A 24,712-nucleotide genomic window follows, 5' to 3' on the forward strand; every position below is an offset into this window, starting at 1 on the left:
TTTATCTCCTGTCAAACATCAGCTTTTTTGTAAGCAACCACGACCAGCATGGAACAAACTAGGAGATGCATGCAGAGATTGTAAGTCTGATTTAACCAGCCCCGGAAAACAGACGAGTCACATCAGAAATGCACCCATCTTACCACAGCCACGGCTTCGGACGTCAGCATCTGCTTCGTCGACAGGGTCGTGAAGTAAGCCAAGTTTGTCAGCACATAAACCAAAGTGACTACAGGTAGTGAGATGATGATAGCCAGGGGCAGGTTTCTAGGAAGAAAATATAAATTGTAATGGAGCGCCGCAGTTCAGAGAAGAGAGCTGGTGATGCCAGGGATCGATGGCTCATGCTGCAGCCCTCCCGCGCTCGCTTAAAGTTGGCTCGAGCCATTCTGCTCTTCTTTGGCTCTTCAGCATGTCCAGTTTCCCAGCCACACGCTGCTCCCCCAGGAGAGGAGAAGATGCCCACACGGGAGCAGCCTGGAGGCTGACAGATGTAGAGCGAAGGATTATGGCAGAAAGGACTTTTTGCATGGAGAGACTCTAGCTGTCTGGGCAAGCAGTAATCCAAGATAACTGCAAAGGCAATTAATTAAAAATAACCCCCTGTGTCTCTTGCTAGCCAGTGGCATTAGCACATGCGTCCTGTTCTGGGCACAGGAGAAGCATTTGTGCTGCTGGGTTTCTTGTGGGAGAGTGAAAGATCAGGGGTTTCATGGGCAGTTTTTAGGCTCTAACTCTGGGCAGCTGGCTGGATGGATGAAACTCAAAGAAAATGAGTTCAGACACAGTCTGAGTGGGTCTGTAAAGACGAGGCTGTGCTGGTACAAATTTGCCTTTCCAAATAGTCTAATTTCATTTGCGAACGGAAACTGAAAAAGGAAACCCTGCTTGATGCCATGTATAATTGGTCTAGTGGAGCTGAAAGCCACAGGAGGAGAGAGTCAAATACCATGACTGCATTCAGAAGACAAGAAAATAATTGCAATCTGCAAAAACTCTTTTATAACTGTGTTTGTCAAGGAAAGGGCGGATCACACCTTACGCTTCCCAGCAGGCACTAATAACTGCGAGGGTCAGCCAGGAATGGGTTCTTGCGCAAGTGACCCTGAAGCTCGTATCAACAGTGCCTCACAGGCACCTTCCCTGTGAGCAAAACTGATTTATCAGCGATGTCCTGCTTCGGTGTGGCCCACCCTCATCTCACCAGGTCCCCTGTGTAAGCCCGAAGACAAGCAGTACAGAAAGCGGCTATTGCTCAAGAGAACAGGAAGAGCATGTGACAAACATATGTGCGCACAAATACTCCTGTGGGAGTTTATACAGGACAGTAATAAAGCCACGAGTGCTTCTTCCTCGCCTATAATTCAAAGAGGTGCCATGCCAAGGAAGCAGGACTTTGCAACAACACTCATAATATTAGCAGAACAGGAAAGCAGCGTCTGCAACAGCCCTTCTCATACAGAGATTATTGTTCCTCTTCCCCTGTTCCAGGGAGGAACGATGCCATTAATTTCCCTCGTTTTCTATTTCCCTAGAAAAAGACCTTGGCTTCTGGGCTGATTAGCGACCCCTCTTACACACACGAGGAAAGGGCTTCCCAAGAACAAGTTTTCCTCCCAGGGAAGTCACCACAGGACACACACCTACCTGTAGGGATTTATCATCTCTTCTGTAACAAAATTCAAGTAATTCCTGTAATTTAAAAAGAACAGTGGTTAATTCTGGTTAGTCCAGGGAATAAATGAAGGCCTTCATCCTACTCATCTGCAAGGGAATTTCAGGAGGGGTAAAGAGACTGAAACCTGCGGTAAAACTTATGATGGCTGATGCCTAGTCCAAGACCTACAGCACAAAACCTGCGGAGCGCCCGCTCTGGATGGTGCTGGGGGATCAAACACATCGAACCGCCAGCTTCCTTGCAACAGGAGGGGCGATTGCAGGTGAAGAGCTGGACCCACAAGCGACAGGGCCGCCCTCCAAGCGATAAGGATGGCTGCAACCGGCCTGTTTTTGAGCAGGCTCCTTGTGCTTGCAGGTGCTCAAAGGGACTGGTAAAGAAGCTCTCCAGGAGCTTCAGTTTGGTGCTCTAAATAATCTGTTGGCATGGAACACACCTCTCCTCTGCTAGCTAAACCCACCCTGCTGCTTTCTCTTACCACCGCCCAGGAGCTGCACCGAGCAACCCACCATCGCTGCCTCTTCTACATCCCATGATCACCACCACTTCTTTGTGCTTCTGTGTCCTGGCTGGAAATGGGGCATGAAGTATGACTATTAACGTTCCTAGGCAAACCCAAAGCATCTGCCTCATTGCCCCGGTTGCAAGAAAGATGGAAAGTCCTGGACCATACTCTCCCTGCAAACACAATCTGGGGACAAAGGAACAAACTACAGTATTTAGCATTGAAAAGAGATAAAGGACTGCATCTTACCATCCTCCATAGGCAAAGAGACCGCTGTACAAAGCTAACACAATGTTCCCCACGCCTACTTTGGTGCCTTGGAAGGACTTCTCAGGAGTCAGGTTTGTCACATTATCTGCAGAAAACAAAACCAAGAAAGGATCCATGCAGATGGACTGCGAACCCCAAGGGCCTTTGTGGGTGTTGAAACAGAGAAACCTGGAGGCAAAAGCTGCTCTTAGGATACTTAATTATCATGCTGATGCATTTTGGGTTATGCTAGAGAGCATGTGAACATATTTCTGTTGGGTTGACTCCTCCAGTTTTACAGTGCTTAACTCATCCGGACTAACGCAACAAATAATCAGCCCCAGACATTTATCTGAAGCAACTGCCCATTACTGAGTCCTCAAAACTTTCTCACACTGCAACGTGCTATCACGGAGGTAATCTCCCAGATATCTTCTCCCCGCGAAGAAAACATTCTGAGGACCTTCCTGCTGGAAGATGCTATGCAAACAGATATTGTCACATTGTCCTCTCAACTGAAAGCTGCTTTCATTCGATAAAAACCCAGGATTTCCTTCACTTCCACCAGCCACCCAATAAAGCAGAAATCCAGGATTTCCTCTGGTCCCACCAGCCACCTGATAAAGCAGAGGGTTATGGCAATCCCTTTGATTGTGGGAAGTCAGGTTCTCTGGGGCTTAAATATCAGAAGTTAGCTGCTTTAGGACTTGAATATCAAAAGTTCCTGTTATGTATCTGCTTTTGAAATGAAAAGCCATAAACAGACAACTCAATTGTACCTTTGGTAAGAATTCTCCCGGAGCAGCCAAGAATTTATTTATTTTTGCTTTAAAATGCTCTGCAGTTGTTTTGCTCCCTGCCTTTTGATGTGGAGCCTGGGACAGGCCTGGGATGGCGCAGCCACGCTCCCCTCCCCAGACCCAGCGCTCCCCTTGGTGAGGGTGGAAGCGGGCAGCGAGGCAGGATTCCGCGAGGGCACATTTGCATCCAGGGCGCCCTGTGAAAGCCCATGTGATTCCTCTTAGGGCACAGATCTTTACTAATCACCCAAGCGACTGCATCACATGGCAGTCAGCAGGGCCTGGAGCTTAACCCTTCATCTCTTAGCACAAGGTACCCAGGACATGCATCTGGGGAAAGGAGAGGGATGCTAATGTACCAGGCATTTTTCCTCTGGATGGCCTCTCTTCCCATCCCCGGCTGGAAACTTTCACTCCCCTATGCCACTAAAGGCCACGTTTGCAGAGGCTGGGTAACAAACATGGATGCACAGACCTTGTAAGGCCTCGCGCTCATCTTTCTAGCGGTGGGAAAGGGGGAATTTTCCTGACGGCACTACTGCTGCTGGTGCACCTTTCATTCATGGGGCTTCGCAAGGGACTGCTCCAGTCCTGTGCCAGTGACACGGAGCTGCCCCGTGTGTGTGGGAGAGCTACATCTCGTCTTTCCCCGTCTCTGCCTGACCCTTCAGCTCTATCCCCATCCCTTCCATCCTGGGCACTGCTCCCTTCACCTCCTTCCTCCCTGCTGCTGAGTCCTAACCAGGGCAAGAAGATATTCCCTAGCACAGTGTCCAAAACGCTCTCTGCTCACAAAACTACCCAAAAAACCAGCTCCCCTCTGCCTTCTTCCCTTCCCGGTTGCTATCCCATTTGCAAGGGGATGCTGTGGGTGCAAGCTGCAAAAGCGCTGGGACCACACTGGGCAATCAGGTCTGGGAAACACCAGTTTTCCAAGGCTCTGTTTGTCCAGATCCCACTGCAGTTTGCAGTTCTCCACCGGTGTTGCCTTCTCCCTCTGTCCCAGCACCTCCTTGCTAGGAAGGTCTCTTCTGAACCTACCCTGGGATATGCTGGTTGTTTTTAATGCCCCTTTAGCCAGTGAGTCTCCTTAGCAAAACGCACCAATTGTTTTTAAAAAGTGAGGTTGGAACATGTACCTCAGAGTGTAACAGGAAAGCCAGGAAATGCAAAGAGACAGCTACAATGCTGCAGGTTTAACCCTAATTCCTAGCTTATAGGTTCAGTCACATAATCTTAATATAGCATTAATGCCCCGCTTGGCTGCGAACAATAAGGCTGAGCAGGAGGTGGGTGTGCACGGTATCACATTCTGCTCGATCCCTCGGGCTCAGCTTTCCTGAGTTTATTTTCTGCCCCTCCTGAATAATTACCAGTCTAATTCTTTCCAGGTCTTTTGTGATGGGAATAAGATATACTTTTTGTTAACAGTGACTGTAATTAGCTACTGGAACAGCACATGGATGGACTAAGAGAGCAGGAGAGCTCTCCAGGCATTTCAAATACCTCTCAGGACGCCTCTTCTCAAAGGTCTGCTCGTGCTCTGCCAGCAGCCCAGCTCCCGCCCAGGCTGAGGGATCACCGCCTTTGCCAGGTCAGGAGGATGCTCTGATCCGGGAGGAGCCCGGGCACAAGCAGCATCACGCCACGGGCTCACACCTCCGTTTCTTGTCCACAACTGCACACCAGCTTCCACCGAAAGCCTCTTTCTGTTTGCCACAGGCAAAAAGCTCTCAGGCCCAACGTTCCTTTTTCTGAGGCATCTGCAGGTTTCGCTCTGTGCCCTCCTAAACCTCACACAGAAACTGTGTGCTGGTGCCTCCGAGGAGGGTCTGAGCTGCCGCCCTCGCCCAGCTGGCCAGGAGGGGAGGAGAGCATCAGCGGTCCCCAGCCTGAAACCACATGCCTGGACTCAGGATGTGCCACCCGCTTAGGAACTGCGGGCATCTTCAGCCTCTGGGCAAGGAGGGGTCCAAGCCCAACTCGGTGGCCTGCTGGGCTGTACAGACGCTTTGGCTGTGTGTCAGGACTGCCCTCCCTCCAGGACACAGGAGCAAAGAGGAGGGAAAGGCAGCACGGGACCGCTACGGGAGCGGCACTGAAGCAAAGAAATTAAAACAAAGGCTAGCATTTCATTACACTGTGGGTGGGCAGGGGTGGCGGACAGAGGGATGGATGGGTGGGACAGAACTACTCACACACCTCTTCCTTGCACCCGCCACGGCACGCACCTAACCCATCTCTTTGAAGCACCGAAATGCAGCTACCGGCAAAGGAGTGGCAAGTCAGCGTGGAGGCAGCCAGGAGAGGAGACTAGGTACGAGGGAAGGGGCTTTTTGTTCCTCCTCGACACTTGAGGAGCTGACAACTCGCTGCCCTCTCCCTGCCTCACCTGGCAAGGGCTGTAGCTCTCCAAAAACTTGCAAGGAGTTGCTAAACTTCACGTCTCTATGCTCCCATGGTAAAATGGATTTAGCAACATGTCAGAACACAATTAAATAACCAGAGAAGCCGAGATATCTCTTCCCACTCCAAGGGGACAGGCTCATATTCTCCGGTGTGCATATGATGCTCTTTTGCTACAACCTTTGCTTCTTTCATGCTTTATTGCTTCCTGGTTGCATGGCAGGAGCCTGGGCTCCTTAACAAACACGCTCCAGAGATCTCATCCCAGCAGAGCAGCTGTCCTCTCCCACCGTCACTGCAAAGCTCTGTCCCACCCTGCCGGCCAGCGGAGCACCAGAAAGATAACAATTTGTGCCCACCAGCGATGCCTTTACAGACATAACTGGCACCACATTACACATCCTGGGGCAAAAAAAGCCAAGCTCCATCCAGCAGCGATGCCAGCAGGGTATCCCAGATACAGTGGGTGAGCTCTGTCTGTACCCGTCTTGCCCTGATCTCGTTAGCAGCCCCACGCACAATTAGACAGAGGTTCAAGCAGTCGTTAGACAGATCCTTGGAAGAGAAATCCATCACACAAAGGCACCTCCTCTGGTGCAGAAGACCCAGAGGTGCACTGGAGGCTGAGAAAGCATCCAGGCAGCACCACGTATCCCCCTTGTTCTTACACTTACCCACTGATGCTTGCTGTTGGCCCCAGCTGGAGACTGGGGATACTGGGTAGATACAATCATAGAATCATAGAATTATTGAGGTTGGAAAAGACCTTTAAGATCAGCCAGCCCAACCATCAACCTAACACTACCAAGTCTACCACTAAACCAATTAAGGGGAGAGGAATAATTCATTTCATGTTTCCTGGCTTGGTGGCTGGATTAATTTTCAACGAGTAAAACTGGGAATCACTAAGGTTGGAAAGGACCTCTAAGACCATCAGTCCAAATGTCAACCCAACACCCCCATGCCCACTAAACCATGTCCCCAAGTGCCACCTCTGCCCGTTTTTTGAACCCCTCCAGGGATGGGGACTCCCCCACCTCTCTGGGCAGCCTGTTCCAATGCTTGACCACTCTTTCCGTGAAGAAATTTCTCCCAATATCCAATCCAAACCTCCCCTGGAGCAGCTTGAGCCCATTTCCTCTCAGCCTATCGCTTGTTCCTTGGGAGAAGAGACCAACACCCACCTCACTGCACCCTCCTGTCAGGCAGCTGTAGAGAGTGATAAGGTCTCCTCCCCTCAGCCTCCTCTTCTCCAGACTAAACAACCCCAGCTCCCTCAGCTGCTCCTCATCAGACTTGGTCTCCAGATCCTTCACCAGCTTTGCTGCCCTTCTCTGGACACGCTCCAGCACCTCAATGTCCTTCTTGTACTGAGGGGCCCAAAACTGGACACAGATAGTGCAGCACGGTCATTCTTACCTCCTTCCTCTAATACAAACGCTCATTAGGACCTGCTGTTCAAAATGGAGGTATGAACCTCAGTTCCAGACACTTTGCATCTTTCAAGCCTGAGCGTACAATTCTAGCCTCCAGACTTTGAAGGTTTGAATTGCAGACTTTGGATCAAATCAAGGGTTACAAATCTGCAGGTGAGGCTGCCAAGCACAGCCTCGACTGCTCCCACAGAGCCAGAGGTCCGTAAGCGAGAGCATCCCGGGCAAAGGCGTGCTCTGCCCACCCTCCCGGCTCCCCCGTCTGCCCCAGCCCATGCAGCCACTGCTGCTCTCTAGGCAATGCCCTGCCCGTGCCCAGCACCCCAGCGATCCGAAACCTGGTTTGAACTGGCTGTTCAACTGCACTCTGCTCTACAATTAAGCAAATTAAGGTAACAAGCTCTGACATAAACCCCATTTGCTGATCTTGCCAGCTGCCAAGACTCTGGTAATTGCACCAGCAAGCGATGGGTCACCTGGGGCCCTTCTGCGGGAGGGACCTATTTTGGGTCCATGCACTGCATGTTCAGACCCTTTCTTTGAAAATGTTCATTTGCTCCCCAGTCATGTCCATTCCAGTTTTAATAGCAAAGCAATCTTCTTTTGCAGAAAGCACTTAACGATAATTAAATATTTTTTAACTTGCCTAAACAGTGAGGAGAGGGAACACAGCCATCTAGACAGCTCAGCAAGAGAAGGGTGGGCCCTCAGCGCATCTCGCTCATGGAGGAAACCAAGCTGGGGAGAAATGTGCTGTGTATATGAAAAACCCGAGAGGAGAAGATCCACTCAGCTGTTGAGCCACTTCCTGAGAAAAGCAGTGAGAGTTCAATCGACTGAGTCAGAAAAACAAGAGGGCAAGAAGCACACAGGGGCCAGGGTTAGGAGAGAATCTCTTCAGCAGCTCGTGGCTCCCGAGGAAACGCACGCTTGGTAGCCACGTAAGCTCTTTGCTCCTCTCTGATCGCTGCCACTCTGCAGACAGCTTTGCATTAAGCAGTTTTGAACAGTAGCTATTAAACTTGGGTCCCATAGCAGGCGAGTTTATGGGTCTGAACGACACCACCAGAAACCGTGGACCAGCAGAGAGGGCATCCAAGAAGGAGCTGGAGCGCTTGGCTTACCTCCCTGGTTCTCACCACCAGCTGTAGACAGGCTGTGATACTTCCCCTCATTTCAACGACTTCCTTCTGTTTTACGGAAAAGCTCCTCTCTCCTCCCAGTGCTGGGAAGCTTTGTCAACATTATTTCTCCTCCGGGGTGAAGCCAAGGTTCCTGGATTCACTCCACCCCACACACTACTCAAGCTTCACAACTCCTCCTTTTGCAATGGTCCACCAGGACACTACTTGGGCCAGAGAGTGTTTTGTTACCTTTCCCACCTCCTCTGCATCCTGCTATCACCAAAAAACCTTTTACCCTCCTCCTCCTAAGCAAACACCTCCAAATTTTCACAACCTTTGTGTCTGCCAGCATAACATTTGCTGATGAGAAATAAAGAAGCAGACCCAGGAGCAGCGGCAAAATGCCGTGCCTCCTCCGGGAGCCAGAAAGCACAGAGGCAGTGCAGAGACCTGAGATGAACAGGGTCCCTTTGATCCGTAGCACAGCATGGAAAGGTGTTTCCTAAATGCCTCCTTGTCTGTCCCTATCAGGGCAGATTAACAGCAAGGTGCAAACCCTAAACAAACCACCCAGTGGGTTTCCAGCCACTTCCATAAGCTTGTTTTTGATTTTCATATCTGCACAACAGGTTCGGTCCACATCCATAGAAACTTGTGATCCAGAATGACAAACAAGAATGAGCTGCCTGACCAGGCTCTGGAGGGGCTCACCGGAGCCAACCAGCTTGACATGCAGGAGAGCCAAGAACATTTGGGGAAGGCAGATCCTCCTGCCTGTCACCCACACCTCTAGCACCACAGGCAAGGCCATTAATTTGAGCCCAGCAGTTGAAGGCTGTGGGAAAGGATCAGTATAAAACACAAGCAAAAGCACATGTATACACACACACAGAGCTATCGACTGCACTGATACACCTTAGGCAGGGAAGACTGCTTCGGCTGCAACCAAAGACTTTAGAGGGACAGAGAGAGGCGATCCAGAGATGTAAAGAAGCAAATACCAAAGTATTAGCTGCTCCCTAGTTAAATAAGTCTGCATTGCTGGGATAGTTGCACTTGGAAAAATGAGAAGCCAACAGAGCCTCTTGTGTCAGCTGCCTTAAAACCCACTCAGCCCGCAACGGTGGGGAGCAGGGTCCCCTGGGGCAAGCCTGAGATGCGCTCCTCAGCCTCCAACGCAAGGCACCTACCTTGATCCAGCTTAGCACTTGGCAGCTCATTCGGGATACCAAAAATGAGCAGCATGCTACAATCCACAACTCCTTGGATAAAGCAGCTTTTCGGACATCAAGGCACATTTCCACCCTGAAGAGTTAATGCAGCTATGAGCCTCCACACGCAACGTTAAACAAACAACAGTTCACATCATCCTTAAAAGCCAAGCTTCCAGTGTATGCACACAGAGCCACTCAAACTCACAGTGATCATAACAAGAAGCACAGGTCACCGACCGATTGCTTCTCTATGTTGGGGGGTTTATTTGTTGTTGTTATTAAATGCATTTTATTTATTTTTGGACAGGCAACTTTGCATTTGTAAAATGCAAAAGCCCCAGCAGGCTGAACTCTATCCTTGAATCTGTAATTGCCAAAAATTTTCTGGGCAGAGAGGGCAGGAAAAGAATTGTCTGAGCAGAAACGAACCGCTGCTCTCACGCCAAACCAGAGCAGGCAAGCTGCATAGCACGCCAACCTGCCATGCCCACCTGGCCTCAGCATCTGCACCCACCTTTGGCTGGAAAAGAAATCAAAGATTAGAGAGCGAGAGGTCCATAAAACATAATTGTGTTGTATCAACCCTCCAGCGTTAAGACGCCTGATTAATCTCCAACATGTAGTTGATGTGATTTAGAGGTGCAGGATGCTGGCGGCTTTCCCAGCTTCCTTGTTCATGCTCTCCTTCGGTACAGTCTTCCACTTTCCATGTGCTCCGTGAACAAGAGGGTGAGTAAGAGAAGCACAATAGCTTTCCTTCAAAGCTTACTGCTGGAAAATCATGTTATAGTGGCATTTCTGAATGCCAGTGTAACAAGAAACAGCACGGGCAGCTGCAGGGCACGCTTTTCTTGCAATCTTGTGTGCACAAGCCTCAGCCCCAACTTGCAGGGACACACGGAAAAGCTTGAGGGACGTTTACTATCCATAGGCTTTGCCTCCTGTCTGCCAGAGAGGATCTACATGCGAGTTAGTCATGGGCTGGCGGGGTGAACACCCATCTGGTTTGGCTTTGGGCTCCAAACTCATCTTGGACACGTATGGCTCCACCATCAGTAGGGGGGAAAAAAAAAAAATCAATTGAAAACCAACTCCTAAACGTCGACCTGCTGACCAGGCTCGCTCTCAGGTTCACACTATGGACACAAGAGATGGGAGCAGGTCAAAGGAAAACTTGTGGCAGATTTCTTTGGCTATGCTAAGTGCTTATCCACCTCTGGACAGCCAAGCGTGGTTAAGTGTAGGTACAAACCCAAGATGATTCAGACAACAACCACTCTTGTTGTCCTTTAGTGCGCTGTCTCTCAGTGTGCCACTGTGCTTTGAGACCTGAGGGAGCCTGACATTTTAATGACCAACCATGAAATCAAGTTTTCTGGCCATGTCAGCAGGACCCCTCCAGAGCAGCCCTGCCCTCCCCACGCTTCCAGCTGTATCCTCGCCTCTGCTGCTTGCAGAGCTCATCCGCTCAGCCCCCCGCTCTCACTCCAGATCTGGCTCAAGGGGCTTTTTTGGGACCTTCAACTGATGCTGCCACTGGCAGCAGAGAAGAAAATCTGGTAGGAAAGGAAGAGTGAGTAAACTTTCCCTCCCTTGGTTCTTCCTTAATCACAAGATTTTTCACCAAAAAAAGGCGAAGAAAAAAGTTTGGCCAGGGAACTAGCAAAAAAACCCTCACAGAGAAAAGCCAGAGACCACATGGGTGCTTTCTAGCAAAAGACAAAGGGATTCGATAAATGAAAGTAGTACCCAGTTGTGCACGCACACCCGCGGCGCCAAGACGTTGCCTCGCACCTGGAGTACTTCAATGGTATTTTTAGGAGGCTTCACGGACATGATAAGCACACGTTAATGACTGAAGGCTTGAATCGTCATTTTGGCACTTTCAGAAACCCTCCCGTGTGGAGTTCAGAATTTGCCAGCCACAGCTATACCTCTAAAAACCTTCTTACAAAGAGCAAGCAATACTGGGGTAAGGGGTGCCAGCGCTGGATGATATTGTACACATCTATTTAAAGAAAAAACAAGATTAAGACCAAAATTCTCTGCCTAGTCTAAGTTTTCCATGGCAAACGTCTGGAGTTAAACCTCCTGCTTTGTCCTTAATTCACCCCGTGCTTGTTCAGCAGATGCAACTCTGCTGGTCTCTGACAAGCGCAATGAAGGGAGTTAGAAAAATGCTGCTGCCATCAAACAGGCACGGGAGGCACCACAGATGAGAAATTTAAGATCAGAAATCAGGCGTTAAGAGGGAAAAGGGACAAGAAGTGCAATAAAAATAATTCAATAAAATGTCTGTTAAATTCTATTTCCCTAAGTCCCAAATGCCCAATTCGTTGTTTTTTTTTTTTTTTAGCAGAACCGCTGGTGAGGAATGGCAGCGAGGGCTGGAGCCCAGCACTGCCGCACTCCCCCATCTGCAAACAAGCGGCACCTCGCTGCTTGAGCTGCCCAAGGTCAGGTAAACATTTAAGAAACCCTACATCAACAACAGAAAAGAACATATCTGAAACATGCCTGTGACATGTTTTTAGTTTGTTTTTTTTTAAACACCAAAACCTGTGCTGAATTTCCTCACATGTAAAAAGCACAGGCGTGTCCTTAAAGATTAGCACATTTTTTTCTACTGTTTCATGCCAAGGTTAGTTTTTAAGGCACTGTGAGGCGCAGGGTGATCGGGTATGAAGAGCACAGCTGCAGACCTAGCCACAGACCTCTGCGTCACACCCAGTGCAGAAAATGTCCCTTAAACTTGCAGAGCCACCGTCCAAACCTGCTGCACGATCCAGTCCCAGGCATCCCGCTCACCAGGTCAAGAATATGGCCAAAAAGTACCCAGAGGTGGCTGGACAGAAGGCAATTTGTGAGAGCTGGTAAAACAGCAGAACCAAAAATAAGCTTAGTTTTTAGTAACAGCAGAGTGAAAAAACCCTGATCCTGTCTATGCTGTTATTTATACTATTTAAGTGCTACAGACTGGTGGGCTGTACAGTTGCAGGTCCATGTATAAGGTTTTACACACCCATATACTAAGTCCAGGACACTGAACTTTAGCCCCACAAAGGCTTTTTAAAAGTGTAACTTTTGTGTTAGTCAAATAATTGCATCCCAAGTGGGTCAGCTATACTGAGTCAACTTTCAAGTAGTTGAAAGGCTGTCTAAGTAGGAAACCAACTTCTACCCTGCTTTTGAAGTTGCATGAAAGAAGTGATGTAAAACAGCTGTCCATAGAGGGATCACAAGGAAATGCTATTTTCTGTGTGGTAATATTGCCACATATTTCTTTGTTTTGAGATGTTACTGCTTTTTGGAAAATAATTAAAATATCCAATGAAAGGATAAAAAGAAAAAAAAAAAAAAAAGCCGAAAGCTGAAGGCGGGAGGTCAATACAGAGAAAGACATACTTCTGCGAAGTCTCAGAAGTTTCCACATTTGAGCAAGAAACTGTGGTATTGCTCCTCTGCTCTGTTTACGGACACTGTAAACATAAACCAGCAACGGGACGGTAACCATTAAAGCAAGTTAATCGGCACCGCTCGGGCACTATCCGGAGTGTCACGGGAACACACAACCCCTCCGCCGCTGAACTCCAGCCCCCGACAAATCCACTCGGCGTGCATTTTACCCAAATAATAGCTGCCGGCTTGGGACTGAATTTATGGAGCCGGCAGTGGGAAGAGTCCTCTTTGTCCAAAGAGCGTTGGGACTGGTACAAAAGAAAACAAGGGCCCACAGAGGAGCAGCAAAGGCATGGCACTGTGGTTATGTACGGGACCTGGGATCACCCACCTCCTCAGAGGTTAAACAGGCTTTTAGAAAAAAGTTGCCCATTTAAAAGCATCAGCACTTTTTAAAAGACTGGGTCTGCAGCATTTCGCCTGGAGAAGATCCAGCAGCGCTGTACTGTACTACTAACGCACAGCGCAGCCTCAGAGAGCACGGACACGGCGGCTTCCAGGCGCACCGGGTTTGTCCCCCTGCTCCAAGGCAGGTTCGACTCCCTTAACTCATTCCCGAGAGGCCTTTATTAACCTCTTCTTGTGAGACAGCCTCCCTGGACAGTCTACTTGAGCTCTGCATTACAGTTAAAAGCGTTTTTCTAATGGCTAATTTAAATTTCCCTTGCCTCACAGCTTGCACCCATCGTTTCTTGTCCCAACGAAGACGGAGAACAGCGCAGCGCTTTCCCATTTTCAGTATGCTTTAAGTGATGCTAGTATGCTTTCCTTGAAGAAAAAGTAAGAAAAAAGAGAATCCCTTGATGTATTTCTGTTGCATAAAAGCATCGAGTTACCCGGCATGATCTAAAGGAAAGTTGAGAAGGTTGCAAAATGTACGTGGAAGCTAAGGAAGGGCATATGAAAGGAGGATGCACATTCTTAAAGACTTACCAGGGAGCTTGCAACCGCTGTAAGGAGATTAATAAAATCCTTGTTAGACCACAGGCAGAATCCCAGGCAGTGTGTTGTAAAATAGGAACTCGGACAAGCAGTAGCGTGCCGCTTGGGACAAGGTGTAAACGTGGGCTTTGTGAGGAGCATCAAGACCCCAAGGTTCCCACTCGCTCCAGTCTGCTTTACGTTGAGTGTTGCACACACACAGAGGAAGACAAGGTCTTTGCCTTCAGATGTTATTGTCTAACTACTGCTTTTGATCTTGTTACCATTCACTCTGTCTGAAGTGTCCAGGTAGTTTAGCAGGAAACTAAATGCCATGTGAAATGAGCTGTATTGGAAGATGCACACAAGTTGCGGTCGTACCTCTCCAGAACTACCCAAACTTGAAACTGTAATAGGCTTCATAGGAGGTAAAAAGCTTCTGAGACAAGAGTATAGGATGGTTTTTTTGTATGCAAGACTGAAATCTCTTATTGGTTACGCATATAAATCAATGGAAATATTATGTCTTTGTATCTGAGAAACCAGGGCAGAAAGTGATTCACCCTCAACAAAAGGACAAAAGAACAGTACACAGGGAGGGAAGGTGGTTCCCAAGAAACAAACTAAGCTTATTACCTGCAAGCAAAAAACAATTGTAAAGACCTTTTATTGGTAAAATGTTAAAGAACGCACAGAGATTTATGTTTACTTATCCTTTTCCTTCTAAGAGAGGAAAAAAAAGTTCAGCAAAGCAGCCCGGGGAGTTATAAAGAAGAAGGAGGTATATTTTGTGGTAAGCCTCAAACAATGTTCCTGCTGTGCGTAGGCACTGAGCTGGAAGAAAATACAATCTCTGATAAAGCAAGAAATTCTGCGAAGACAGCGCTGGCTCCCATAGCTGAGACAGGAATTAAAAAGACCCACGTGCACACACAAACACGCACACACGCACGCTTGCCAGTACAGAGACAGGCGGGACTAGCTATAGATTTTTATCCACATCTAACAAATAGGGCCTGTACTGCTCCCTAAGAAAAGTTTATTTTCACAAAACTTGCACGAAAAAGCACACAGTAAAGCTTATCTGCGTGGGTTAATCAGGTGGGTTTGGGGAAAAATATCTCCCTAAGTTTGAGAGGATTTTAAGTGCGCATGAAGAAAAGCAGCAAAAACACTGGAACATTTGCTTTATCTCCCCATTTTTATCTTCTTTTTTAGATGCTAGTTGACAGACACGCATGCTAGTGTCAGCTGAGAGCCCTAATATCACTGTTCATCATGCGGCTTCTGCAGCCTTGCCTGACTCAGGCATCCCTACGTGACCCCATGGACTCGATCAAGCTATTCTATACCTGACGCAGGAAGAAGGGAAATGTAGAGGGGCAGTTTGTGAAAGAATGAAAATTACCGGGGGTTGGTTTGCACATGCGGACACTTCTCTACTAGCAAATGGCCACGACCAGCTGCCAGTTACAGAAAAGACTCTTGAGAGCCACAGCACCAAAATTTTCAAGCCACGTAGACTTGGCAGCTCTGTATTCTCAAAGGGAGAGGGTGCAGAGTGACTGAATTAAATGGAAAAGACCTTGGGTGGTACATGCTGGGTTCCAGCAGCATGAAATCCAGCACAACTTCAGCAAGGTAAATATGAAATCTCACAAATAAAATGCACAAAAGCACTCAGCCCTTTGCAAAGCACGAGCTGGAAGTATCACTCAAGCATGCAAGAGAACGAAAGACGCTTGTAAAACATTTTTGCTAGCTCTGAAATGCTTGGGTCAGGACTCCTGGGCTTTGTCCTTAACTGCACATCACCTTCAAAAGAAAAAGGAAACATACTCACTCTTTGCAAGCTGCACGAAGCCAAGAATGATGATCAGAGCCAGCGCCAGCAGTTTTGCCGCAGCAAAGGCATCCTGAACACGAGTAGCAGCTTTCACGCTGTAACAGTTCACGGCTGTGAGGAGCACTAAGGGAAACGGAAAAGAAGAGACATGTCAGTTTGCACTGAAACACTTAAAATGCAAAACAAATTATGACCGATTGGCATTTGCTTTTTGCTAAAACTCAAGCAAACGCAAAGAGTCTCTTCCTAAAACAGAAACTTTTCAAAAGCCAGGCTCTGCAGCCACGTACTTCTCTATTCTGCCTTTTGTTTTGTTAACAAGTGGTTTGAATCCACTCCTTGGGACAAGGAACTGCCCCGCTGCATTGGGAAGTACGCTTCTGAGGGCGTGTAAATAACAGTGGTTACTGCAACCGTTAGCATCAAAGCGCCCGGCTGCAATCCCTGTTAAGTCAATCCAATTTAATGCTGCTGTTGGGTGAAAACACAAGACAAATGTCAGGACAAACTGCTAGAGCCGATATATCGTTATTTGTATAACGACAGCACCTAAAAGGCTCTCGAGGCCGCGCCGCGCTGCCCACTGCATAAACATAAAGGAAGAGACGTCCCCGTCCTGATCCCTTCGGCGAGCTGCGAGACAAACAACGCCTGTGGGTCAGCGGCACAGACGGGAAGAGAAGCCGGATCTAAGGAAAGCCTCGTCTGCTGTTTGATCCTCGACCAGCGGTGCCAGGGCCGCTCGCGCAGGCTTTCAGAGATGCTCGCCAGGGCCGCACGCCGCAGCGACGGAAGAAAGAGCTGCACGGAGCAGGCCAGCGCAACGGCTCGAATTTGCTGCAGCTGCTCTTGTGCTTGATTGCACCGCCTTCCTCGTGCAGCGTTTTGCTTGCCCTGAAGCTCCCACCACCGACAAGTTGCTCTGTGGTTCACGCAACTAATGAAGCCTAATTTCCTACTCTTTTTGCTTTGTCCCCCCATCACCCTCCCCTGTATCTCCTGCCACTATGCAGCGTGGCACTCCTACCAGGCGAGGGACAGCGTGAACTAGGGCTTGTCTAAAGCCACACCGCCGCTGACTGCCCGACTTTTACCTGCTTCAGAGAAAATAACAGCTAAAACCTTCACTGCTCTTCCGAATCACTTCCTCTTTTCATGCCCAGCTCGCTCCCCGCTCTCCAGAGCCTGTTGCTTGTTTCACAGATGGGCAAATGCCCCGCAGAGAATGACGGTGCCCTGCGTGCTGGATGCCCTCCACTCCTCCTCGCCTGCCTTGCACCGAGCCACCCCTCACTGCCTCCACACCAGCTGGCCAGCAGCCCCCGGAGCCAACCGGGCACTGAGCAGCTTGGGCAGGAGCGGATCTCAACCCTTTTTCTCGAGCTGGAGGCTTTTCCCTGTGGGACCCTTTCCAGGCTGGCCCCTGCCCTCGTGGCAAAGGCTCTTTCCCACATCCTGCAGCTCGTTTTCACAGCACCCCACTGCGTCGACCAGAGCCAAGCAGCTGCTCCCCAAAATATTCAGCTGGGATCAGATCACCCTCTCCTGAGGTTACAGGCTGTATCTGCACCACGGTTTAAAGCCCAGAGCATTTGATGTTGATATCTCAGCCTTAATCAAACCCCCAGAGATACGACGGGGCTCAGCAGCACCGCTGTCAGGTCACCAGTGTCTCCAGGAGGTTGCTGGTGGAGTCTCCGGCCACAAGCCTGTCCTCACGGGGCTGAGCCGCACGGGGTGCTTCAGAACGGGGGGAGAAGGCAATGGATAAAGGTGGGAGGCAGAAATACCAGTAGTCGGCTGGCTTGGTTACCGCCCAGCAAGAGCACCCGGTGCGTTAAGGCCCTCAACACATGCTGAGCATCACAGGGAAAACCACAACGCACCCCTCCTCTGAAGCGAGGTTACCTCCCAGCTACAGACCGGTATCCAGCCGAGCGTACCCCGAGCGCGCACGTGCACGCGAAGGACGCAGGCACCAGCGCACCGCGTATTCGCGACCCCACCTCCAACGCGAGATGGGTGCGCAGGATGGGCAGCGCCTTGCCTTTGCTCTCCGCCTTGCGGCAGGACCGCGCACCAGAGCTGCTCGCATCTCACCCGCTCGGAGCAAAGGCGCTGCTCCCGCAGCCTCACACCCTGCCCCTCAGCAAGGGCACAATAAACTGCCAGCTGAGAAATAAAACCATGGGAGGAGGAAGGAGTGTTTGGGCATTTAAAAGGGTCTTATTGGCTCACTGCCACCTTGCATTCTGCTCTGCCTGTGAGAAAGCAACTGTGTTAGTAAGAATTCAGGGAAATGCGCACAGAGCTCACGCCAGAGCTGGGAATAGCCTTCCTGGAACATACGGGCAGGGAAAGGCTCAGATGTACCCATGGGCTGGCTTCGGAGAGCTTGGTCTTCAGGGACCACGGTATCTGGGTCCGACAGCAATGATCAGACTTTGCATTCTCACTTAAGCAAGCGCCGAGAGCGACAGGACTTTCCGGTGACTCAGAGCACATGCAGGCAAGAAGGGCTACGAGTTGCATCATTCATTCACAGGGGTCTAAGAGCTTGCTACGGCCACAGCACAACAGCCGTACACATCGGGCTGAGAGGATTTAATTGACCGTATATTACTCAGCTAAAGGCTGCTTGTAGGGGATCTTTAGGCAGGGAAGAGCAAAGGCAGTCCCACTGCAGCAGTCTGCATGTCCCAGAACATGATGCCTGCTTTCAGGATCATTGGCTCCCCCCCAAAACCCCTAGGATCTGGTGTCATCTCAATACAAGAGCATTTAAAGCTTGGAGAAATGACAGAGTTGGAGGTCTTCGCAAAGAAAAGCACGTGATCATCGGATCCTACAAGAACAAAAGCCAGAAGTAAATATGGGATTTCAGATTCACTTTCTTCTGTATCATGTCTTTCAATCCCCTTTGGTGCTTTGGGGGTGTCTGGGCATTTGGAGCAGGTGAGACCGACATGACCCTGAGCTGTCTTTGCTGGGAAGGACACCCCTGCGCCGGCGGGCTCTCACGCAGGTCACAGGACAGCACGAGCTGGGCTTTGGCTGACCTGCTTCGGCACACAGCCAAAAGCAAGCAGTGAGGAACCACACTGACAAACCTGCCACGCCGCCTCCCCCAAATTTAACCGCCTGTCCCTCCACCCTGTGCTGTTCAGGGGAGATATGGTGCATCTAATTAGAAAGACACGGCGTGCCCGGGCTTGGAGGCTTTTCAGCATCAAGCAGCAGGCCAGCACTATCGGTGCTTTGCAGGGTCACAGCTCTGTCAGCTTGTGGCAAGGTTGCGATATATCTGCCCCAACCAGTATGCTAAAAGAGACATTGTCCAGATATAAAGGGGAGGAGAAAATAAAGGTTAGCAAGGTCAACTTACAGTCTGTCTGTGCTACACAGGGTGGTGAGGGGGAGAGAAGAAAACACGGTGAAATATCAGTAACACAGATCACAATCCGTCTGCTAAAAACACCTCTGGTGAATCCTAATGGGGAGGACAGGGAGGGAACCGAGGATCCAGGATTCACTTCGACCAGCCATTATGCTAAAAATAAAACTCTCCTTGTTTACAGAGGGATATTTAAAGGATGAGCTAACGCATCTAAAAGCACACTTTTCCCGTTAGCAAAGACAGCCCTTAGAGGTGTGACAGTGACATTCCCTGCCCCGTTTAGGCATTCTGTTTCTTTGACAATAGCTGCTTCAGCCTCCCCATTAAATACTGACTTACTCGGGACTGGTTTTCATGTTCTGGTTCTGTACGGAGTCTGCTAGACGGACCGTGGGATGGCGGTGGTGTACATAAAAGGCAAAAGCTTTCTACAGAGTCCAAAACTGAAAAGCAACGGAAGTGTCTGTATTCAGCCCTTAAAAACATATCGGTGCCAGATAAACAGGCTCTGTAAAAATAAGAAAACACTTCAGGCAAGAGACTCTGGGAAGCTGAGAGCTTCCTCCACGCCAGTCGTGATTCAGAGCTCTTCAAGTCACAATCTCCCTGGTTTGCTTTTCCCACCATGTAATATTTGTCTGTCCTAAAGGAGTGTGGTGGAGTTACTACACTTGAATGCTTTCAACATAGGAAGGGCTAAAAAAAACCCCAACCCCCAGCCTCATGGACCAGAAAGAATCCTACAGACACCAAGATGAGAAGACAGATCGAGTAGATTTTCAGTAAAACTCCAAGATGAATTCCAGTGGTTGCTCAACTTCTCAGGAGACCAGAGGGCTAGGGTTTCTTAAAGCAGAAAGTTTTATGTCTTTGATCCGAGACGCTACCCTGCAACACAGGGGCTGTGGGACGACTCCTGGCACCGCTCCGTTCACCTCGGATGAACTGCTCCGCATGAAGAACGGGGGAAAGCTGCACAGCCACAGCTTTACTATAAATCAGGGCAATGATACAATGCAGGGAAAGATCAGACGGCACTGCCCTAATTCCTGCAGCACCCTTCCTAAGGCTACAGCCGCTGGCCGTTGTCAGAAGCCAGCTATGCAGCGAGGCAGACCTTCAGCGTGACCCATCGGGGCCGTTCTTGGGAATCATTCTAGGAATGAGGATTTCAGCATGACCTGACGTGACACAGTCTGTCTGATCCAGCAGCCCCTCTCCAAAAGCTTGACATAATTGGGATAATAGGAGCTAGAAAGCTGCAGTGATTGCAGATGTCAGAGGGGGGTACTTTTATTTATTTACTTCATATGTCTGGCAGAAGTAGGGAAGATACTGGGTTGTGACTGCTGTGGAGAGAACATGCTCACAAGGTGCCGTTCACCCCTTCATCTCTTCTGGTGACTGCTCTAGCCTGGCCAAGGGTGAGCGTCATTTCAAGACTCTCAAGCCACCCCTAAGAGGGGAATCCAGAGGCTTTCAAAGAGAAGTTTGGCTTTGTAAAGACAACAGCGGGTCCACCTCCAGTTATTTACTCTGTGCGAGCAGTCCCAGCTGGCTTCAGGCATGTCACTTAACCTGCTCCGCGGGCGCTCACCTGCAGAGTCAGGTAGTTTCGCCATTACTGATAGAAACCAAGGATAAACTGACTAATCCAACAGAGGACCCAGAACCTCGCCCCCCCCGCGGTTCACATTTTATGGGAACATTCCTTTGAACTTGAGTTCCAAGATCCCTCCCAAACGTGATTTCTAGGTAACAACAGGAATAAATCCCTACAAAGCAGACATAGAAAGAGATCACGACAATCCCCATATAGAACAAGTCCGTGACAAACACGCTATATGTAACAACAGCTCCTGTGTCCACAAAGGAAAGGCAGGATGTAGTAAAGCCGCCCTGCAGGCATGTGGTTCTGCCCAAAGCAAACAGCGTGTGAATGGAACCCTAATACAGGTAACCCGGGGCTTGGCATTTATGATGCAACGCTCTTGGCAACTATCCCATAGGAAAAGGCAGGGCTGCAGCTTTCCCGAGGTAATGGAACGTGGCCATGGATCGGAGATGGAGTAAAGACAGTGCTCAGGGATGCTCCGTTTGGGGGAAAAAAAGCGAACAAGCAGCCGATCCACAGCCCTGCACGCTCGTCCTCATTCACAGGGGGAAAAAAAGGATCCAATTCCAGCATCATGCTGATGGGGAGATGGGAGTTTGCTCAACCCAAGACCTTCAAGCAGCTTTCCAAGTGAATCATTTCTGAAATGGAATTCTTGAGGTACTGGCACAGCTGCATTCATGCTGCGTGTGAGGTTACATACCACGGGAGCCTTGCACAATGTCACTTTTGTCCTTTATTTCATCTTCTATAGGTTTCCCTGGTCTTGACCTGCGGTCCTTCCTATATAATTCAGTATACACCTCTGTAAGAGGGATAAATGTGTCCAAGTAGCTTGCTTCAAAGAAGTAAACTCAGTTAACTTGCTGCTAGTTACCCACGGATTCCTATTCATGGTATTACAGGACCAGAATGAAAATGCACAGTAGGGTAGGGAACTCGTGGAAAGAAATGGGAAGAATGAAGGGAAATCCTCCACCTCAGCTTCCCCACCGGGAAAACAGGGACTGCAACACTGTCCGCACACAGAGGATGAACCATGCGATGATTCCTGTTTGTAACTCGCGCATTTCCAAAGCGCTTAGCCCTTACAGTTGTAAGATGATGCTTCCATTTACCATCTGCCACTGGATGATGTTGATTTTCTCCTCGCAATTAACTTACCGAACAGTTCTCAGCCCCATCCCGCAGCAAAAGCTGCTCCTTTCACTCGTGAAAAGTGCAGATGATGGACAAGCAGTTTTCTCTTCTACCAAAGATGGTGCAACCAGGTTTCAAACAGCGACGAGACAAGCTGAGCCCATGGCCACCAAGAAACAAACTGCAGGGATGACAGCAGCACATGGCACAGACCCAAAATGGTCCATGTGCTTTGAAGAAAACTGATGTCTAAGCCCACAAGAGGTTAGACACATCAAAAATAGTTACTCCACATAGTACAAACACGGAATTACACTATACTGACTACAGTGGTTTAAACCATGGGAACATCAATGCCTTAGCTATTCACTAAGGCCAAAAAAACCCACTTTATATTCAGGTGGTTGTGATGCCACAGTGTCTTCCAATAGTCCCAGGTGTCTAATAGCACAATCTAATATGAGACACACGTACAAGGACAGACACAGAAAATGGTCAGGGAAATTGCAACTTGATAGATCATAGAATCATAGAATGCTTTGGGTTGGAAGGGACCTTGAGAGATCATCGAGCCCAACCCCCCCTGCAGTAAGCAGGGATTGAACCTGTGAACTTGGCGTTATTAGCACCATGTTCTAACCAACTGAGCTCAGATTTGTACCCTGCAAGGTGGTAAAGAGAAAAAGCAGAAGGAAAACCTTTGCAGATATTTCTTCAAGGACAAGTCCCTGGAGAAACTTTACAGCCAGGGCAATCCATCTGTAGAAGGGAAATGCTTAGTGGCACGTGAGGCTGTTGGAAAGGAGCACTTGGCCCCAGAGCAAATGTGTCTATATTAAAATCAACTTATAATAATAAACATAGCTGGCAACAGCTTACAGTTGCCTTTTTATTTTTCTTCCCAAATGCTGAGGACTCAGGGGACGGGCGCATCCACACACAACAGGTGAAAGGAGAAGGCAAAGGCTGCCTTACCGCTGGCGTTTAAGAAGCAGGATCATCTCCACACCCCCCCAACTGACACCATGAACTCTGGATGTCTCCAACAAATGGCCGCAGATACCCTGAATGTGTCACAGCTCCACCTCTCCACTGCCTTTCAATTCCAGGAAGCCCCTGGTGCTGAAACAGGCTCAGAGCTGCGAGCCAGAGAAGTTAGTGCAAAGCGGGATGAGGTTAGCATTTCATCATGTAGCACAGCTCCCAGAAGCATCCACACCCTCAAGTTTCCAGAATTCTGCAACAATAAATTAACAAGCACCTACTTGCCACCTCTCTCAAGAGCTGTGCCAACCAGTCAGGGCCAAAAGGCAGCACCAGGACTGCCCGGAGGAAGAGCTCAGTGAAGAATTTCACGGTTTGCAGACACTGCAGCGGCTGGATCTCAAGCCTACAGAAATGCAACTATCGCTTTGGTACCAAGGCACCGTAATAACAGCGATACAGTTTACACCATTCAAATTGTGTGGAACACGAAAAGCTGCGAAGAATTTATTAATGCTAGGGGAGCTAACTCCTAGCTAGTGGTAGGAGTTGCTATTTTGTCTGCTTAGAAAGAAGCTTGTGTTTTTACTGTCCAAGTTTCTAGATTACATGATGCAGCAATTCCACAAAACAGGTCCTTTCACCACAGGAAGACAAACAAAATACAGACAAACATATATATGCAGTGGGAGAAAGAGGTGTATTTCTTCCATTCCCAGCAAAGCAAAAGGACCCCATAACTATCGCAAGCTAGACATCTTTTCCACCATGCCCACCTCATATGAAATACCTTCCTAACAGCAAAAAACACTTCCTAATATTTTACGTGCACATTAAGCCCCGCGGACATCACCATCCTGTGATGTCATCACCAGCCCCGTGACATCACCACGGACATGACCATTGCCAGATGGTCAGCTACTGGGCCTGCAAAACATGGCATCTTACCCGGCCCACGGTGATGTTACACTGATACAGAAACCCTTGCCGGAGTTGTACTGAGTTAGGTTCCACAAATCCACAGGAAGGTGGCTGAACTTCAGCATTGAGTGCTAAATCCTGGGTCATGAACTTAATGAAAAATTCCAGGCAGGTTTTAGTCTGAATCATGCCACTTATGTCACGCAGAGGATCAGAATTCAGCTCTGCAGGCTGGCTGGCAAGAAACTGCTTTCTCATCCATTGCATTTGATCTACTGGCCACATCTGACACTGGGACGATGAGACTGTTGGAATACTTGAAATACCTAGTGATCTTGCTTTGAATTAGACTGACCATGGCGAGTTTCTCTGAAAAAGCCTTCCCAATTTGTCCATGTCAGAAAAGAAAGACTCTGAAGGGTCTCAGTGGTAGTGTAAATCATTCAAATACAATCAAGTTTAATGGGACATTTGTTGCGAGAGCCACGAGAGGGGTGCCAAGAAATGCAGTAGTTGCTGGCTGTGTTACAAGAGTCCTCCAAACCTTCATCCATTTCAGGAGAGTCCTGCTAGCGTCAGAGGCTATTTTCATTAATGCTACTCTCTCTAATTAAAACGTGGATTTAAAAAAGCAACCTCAGTCTTGCAACATTACCCATACAGCAGGGATTCTACAAAGTCCCCTTCCTTCCACTCTGATCAAACAAGTGCATATTTACTGATATAGCTGAGTTATTTAATCCTCCTTTCTGGAGGAGGGGGGAGGAAAAAAAAAAAAAAAAAAGCCTTCAAAGCTTCACACCCTGCTTGTCCCAGCAGATGAATTCCAAGTAGCAATGCTGCAGAATAAACCCATCTTAAACTGACAAGTCTAAGATGTATTTTGTGCTTGCCTTGCTTGCCATCTAATACCTGACAAGTTCAAAATCTACCCATAGCTTCACTTTAAACAGCTGGTCAAACAGCCAAACTGTCAGCTTTAGAGTAAAACCTTAATACTAAATAAAGACGTTCCTGCTT

General features: G+C 48.8%; 1 protein-coding gene across 1 annotated transcript in view; it reads right to left on the minus strand.

Annotated features, from left to right (window-relative positions):
- Positions 1-24,712, minus strand: part of SLC7A5 (solute carrier family 7 member 5) — a 41,170-nt gene that overhangs the window by 11,042 nt on the left and 5,416 nt on the right. The window contains exons 2-5 of the mRNA XM_075714982.1: positions 15,633-15,758; positions 2,433-2,538; positions 1,648-1,692; positions 144-267 (exon numbers count right to left, since the gene is read on the minus strand). Of these exons, the coding sequence (XP_075571097.1) occupies positions 144-267; positions 1,648-1,692; positions 2,433-2,538; positions 15,633-15,758 (401 nt within the window). The remainder of the gene's footprint in view (positions 1-143; positions 268-1,647; positions 1,693-2,432; positions 2,539-15,632; positions 15,759-24,712) is intronic.

This window comes from Pelecanus crispus, chromosome 8 (genome assembly GCF_030463565.1).
Source record: "Pelecanus crispus isolate bPelCri1 chromosome 8, bPelCri1.pri, whole genome shotgun sequence".
NCBI classification, from domain to species: Eukaryota; Metazoa; Chordata; class Aves; order Pelecaniformes; family Pelecanidae; genus Pelecanus; species Pelecanus crispus.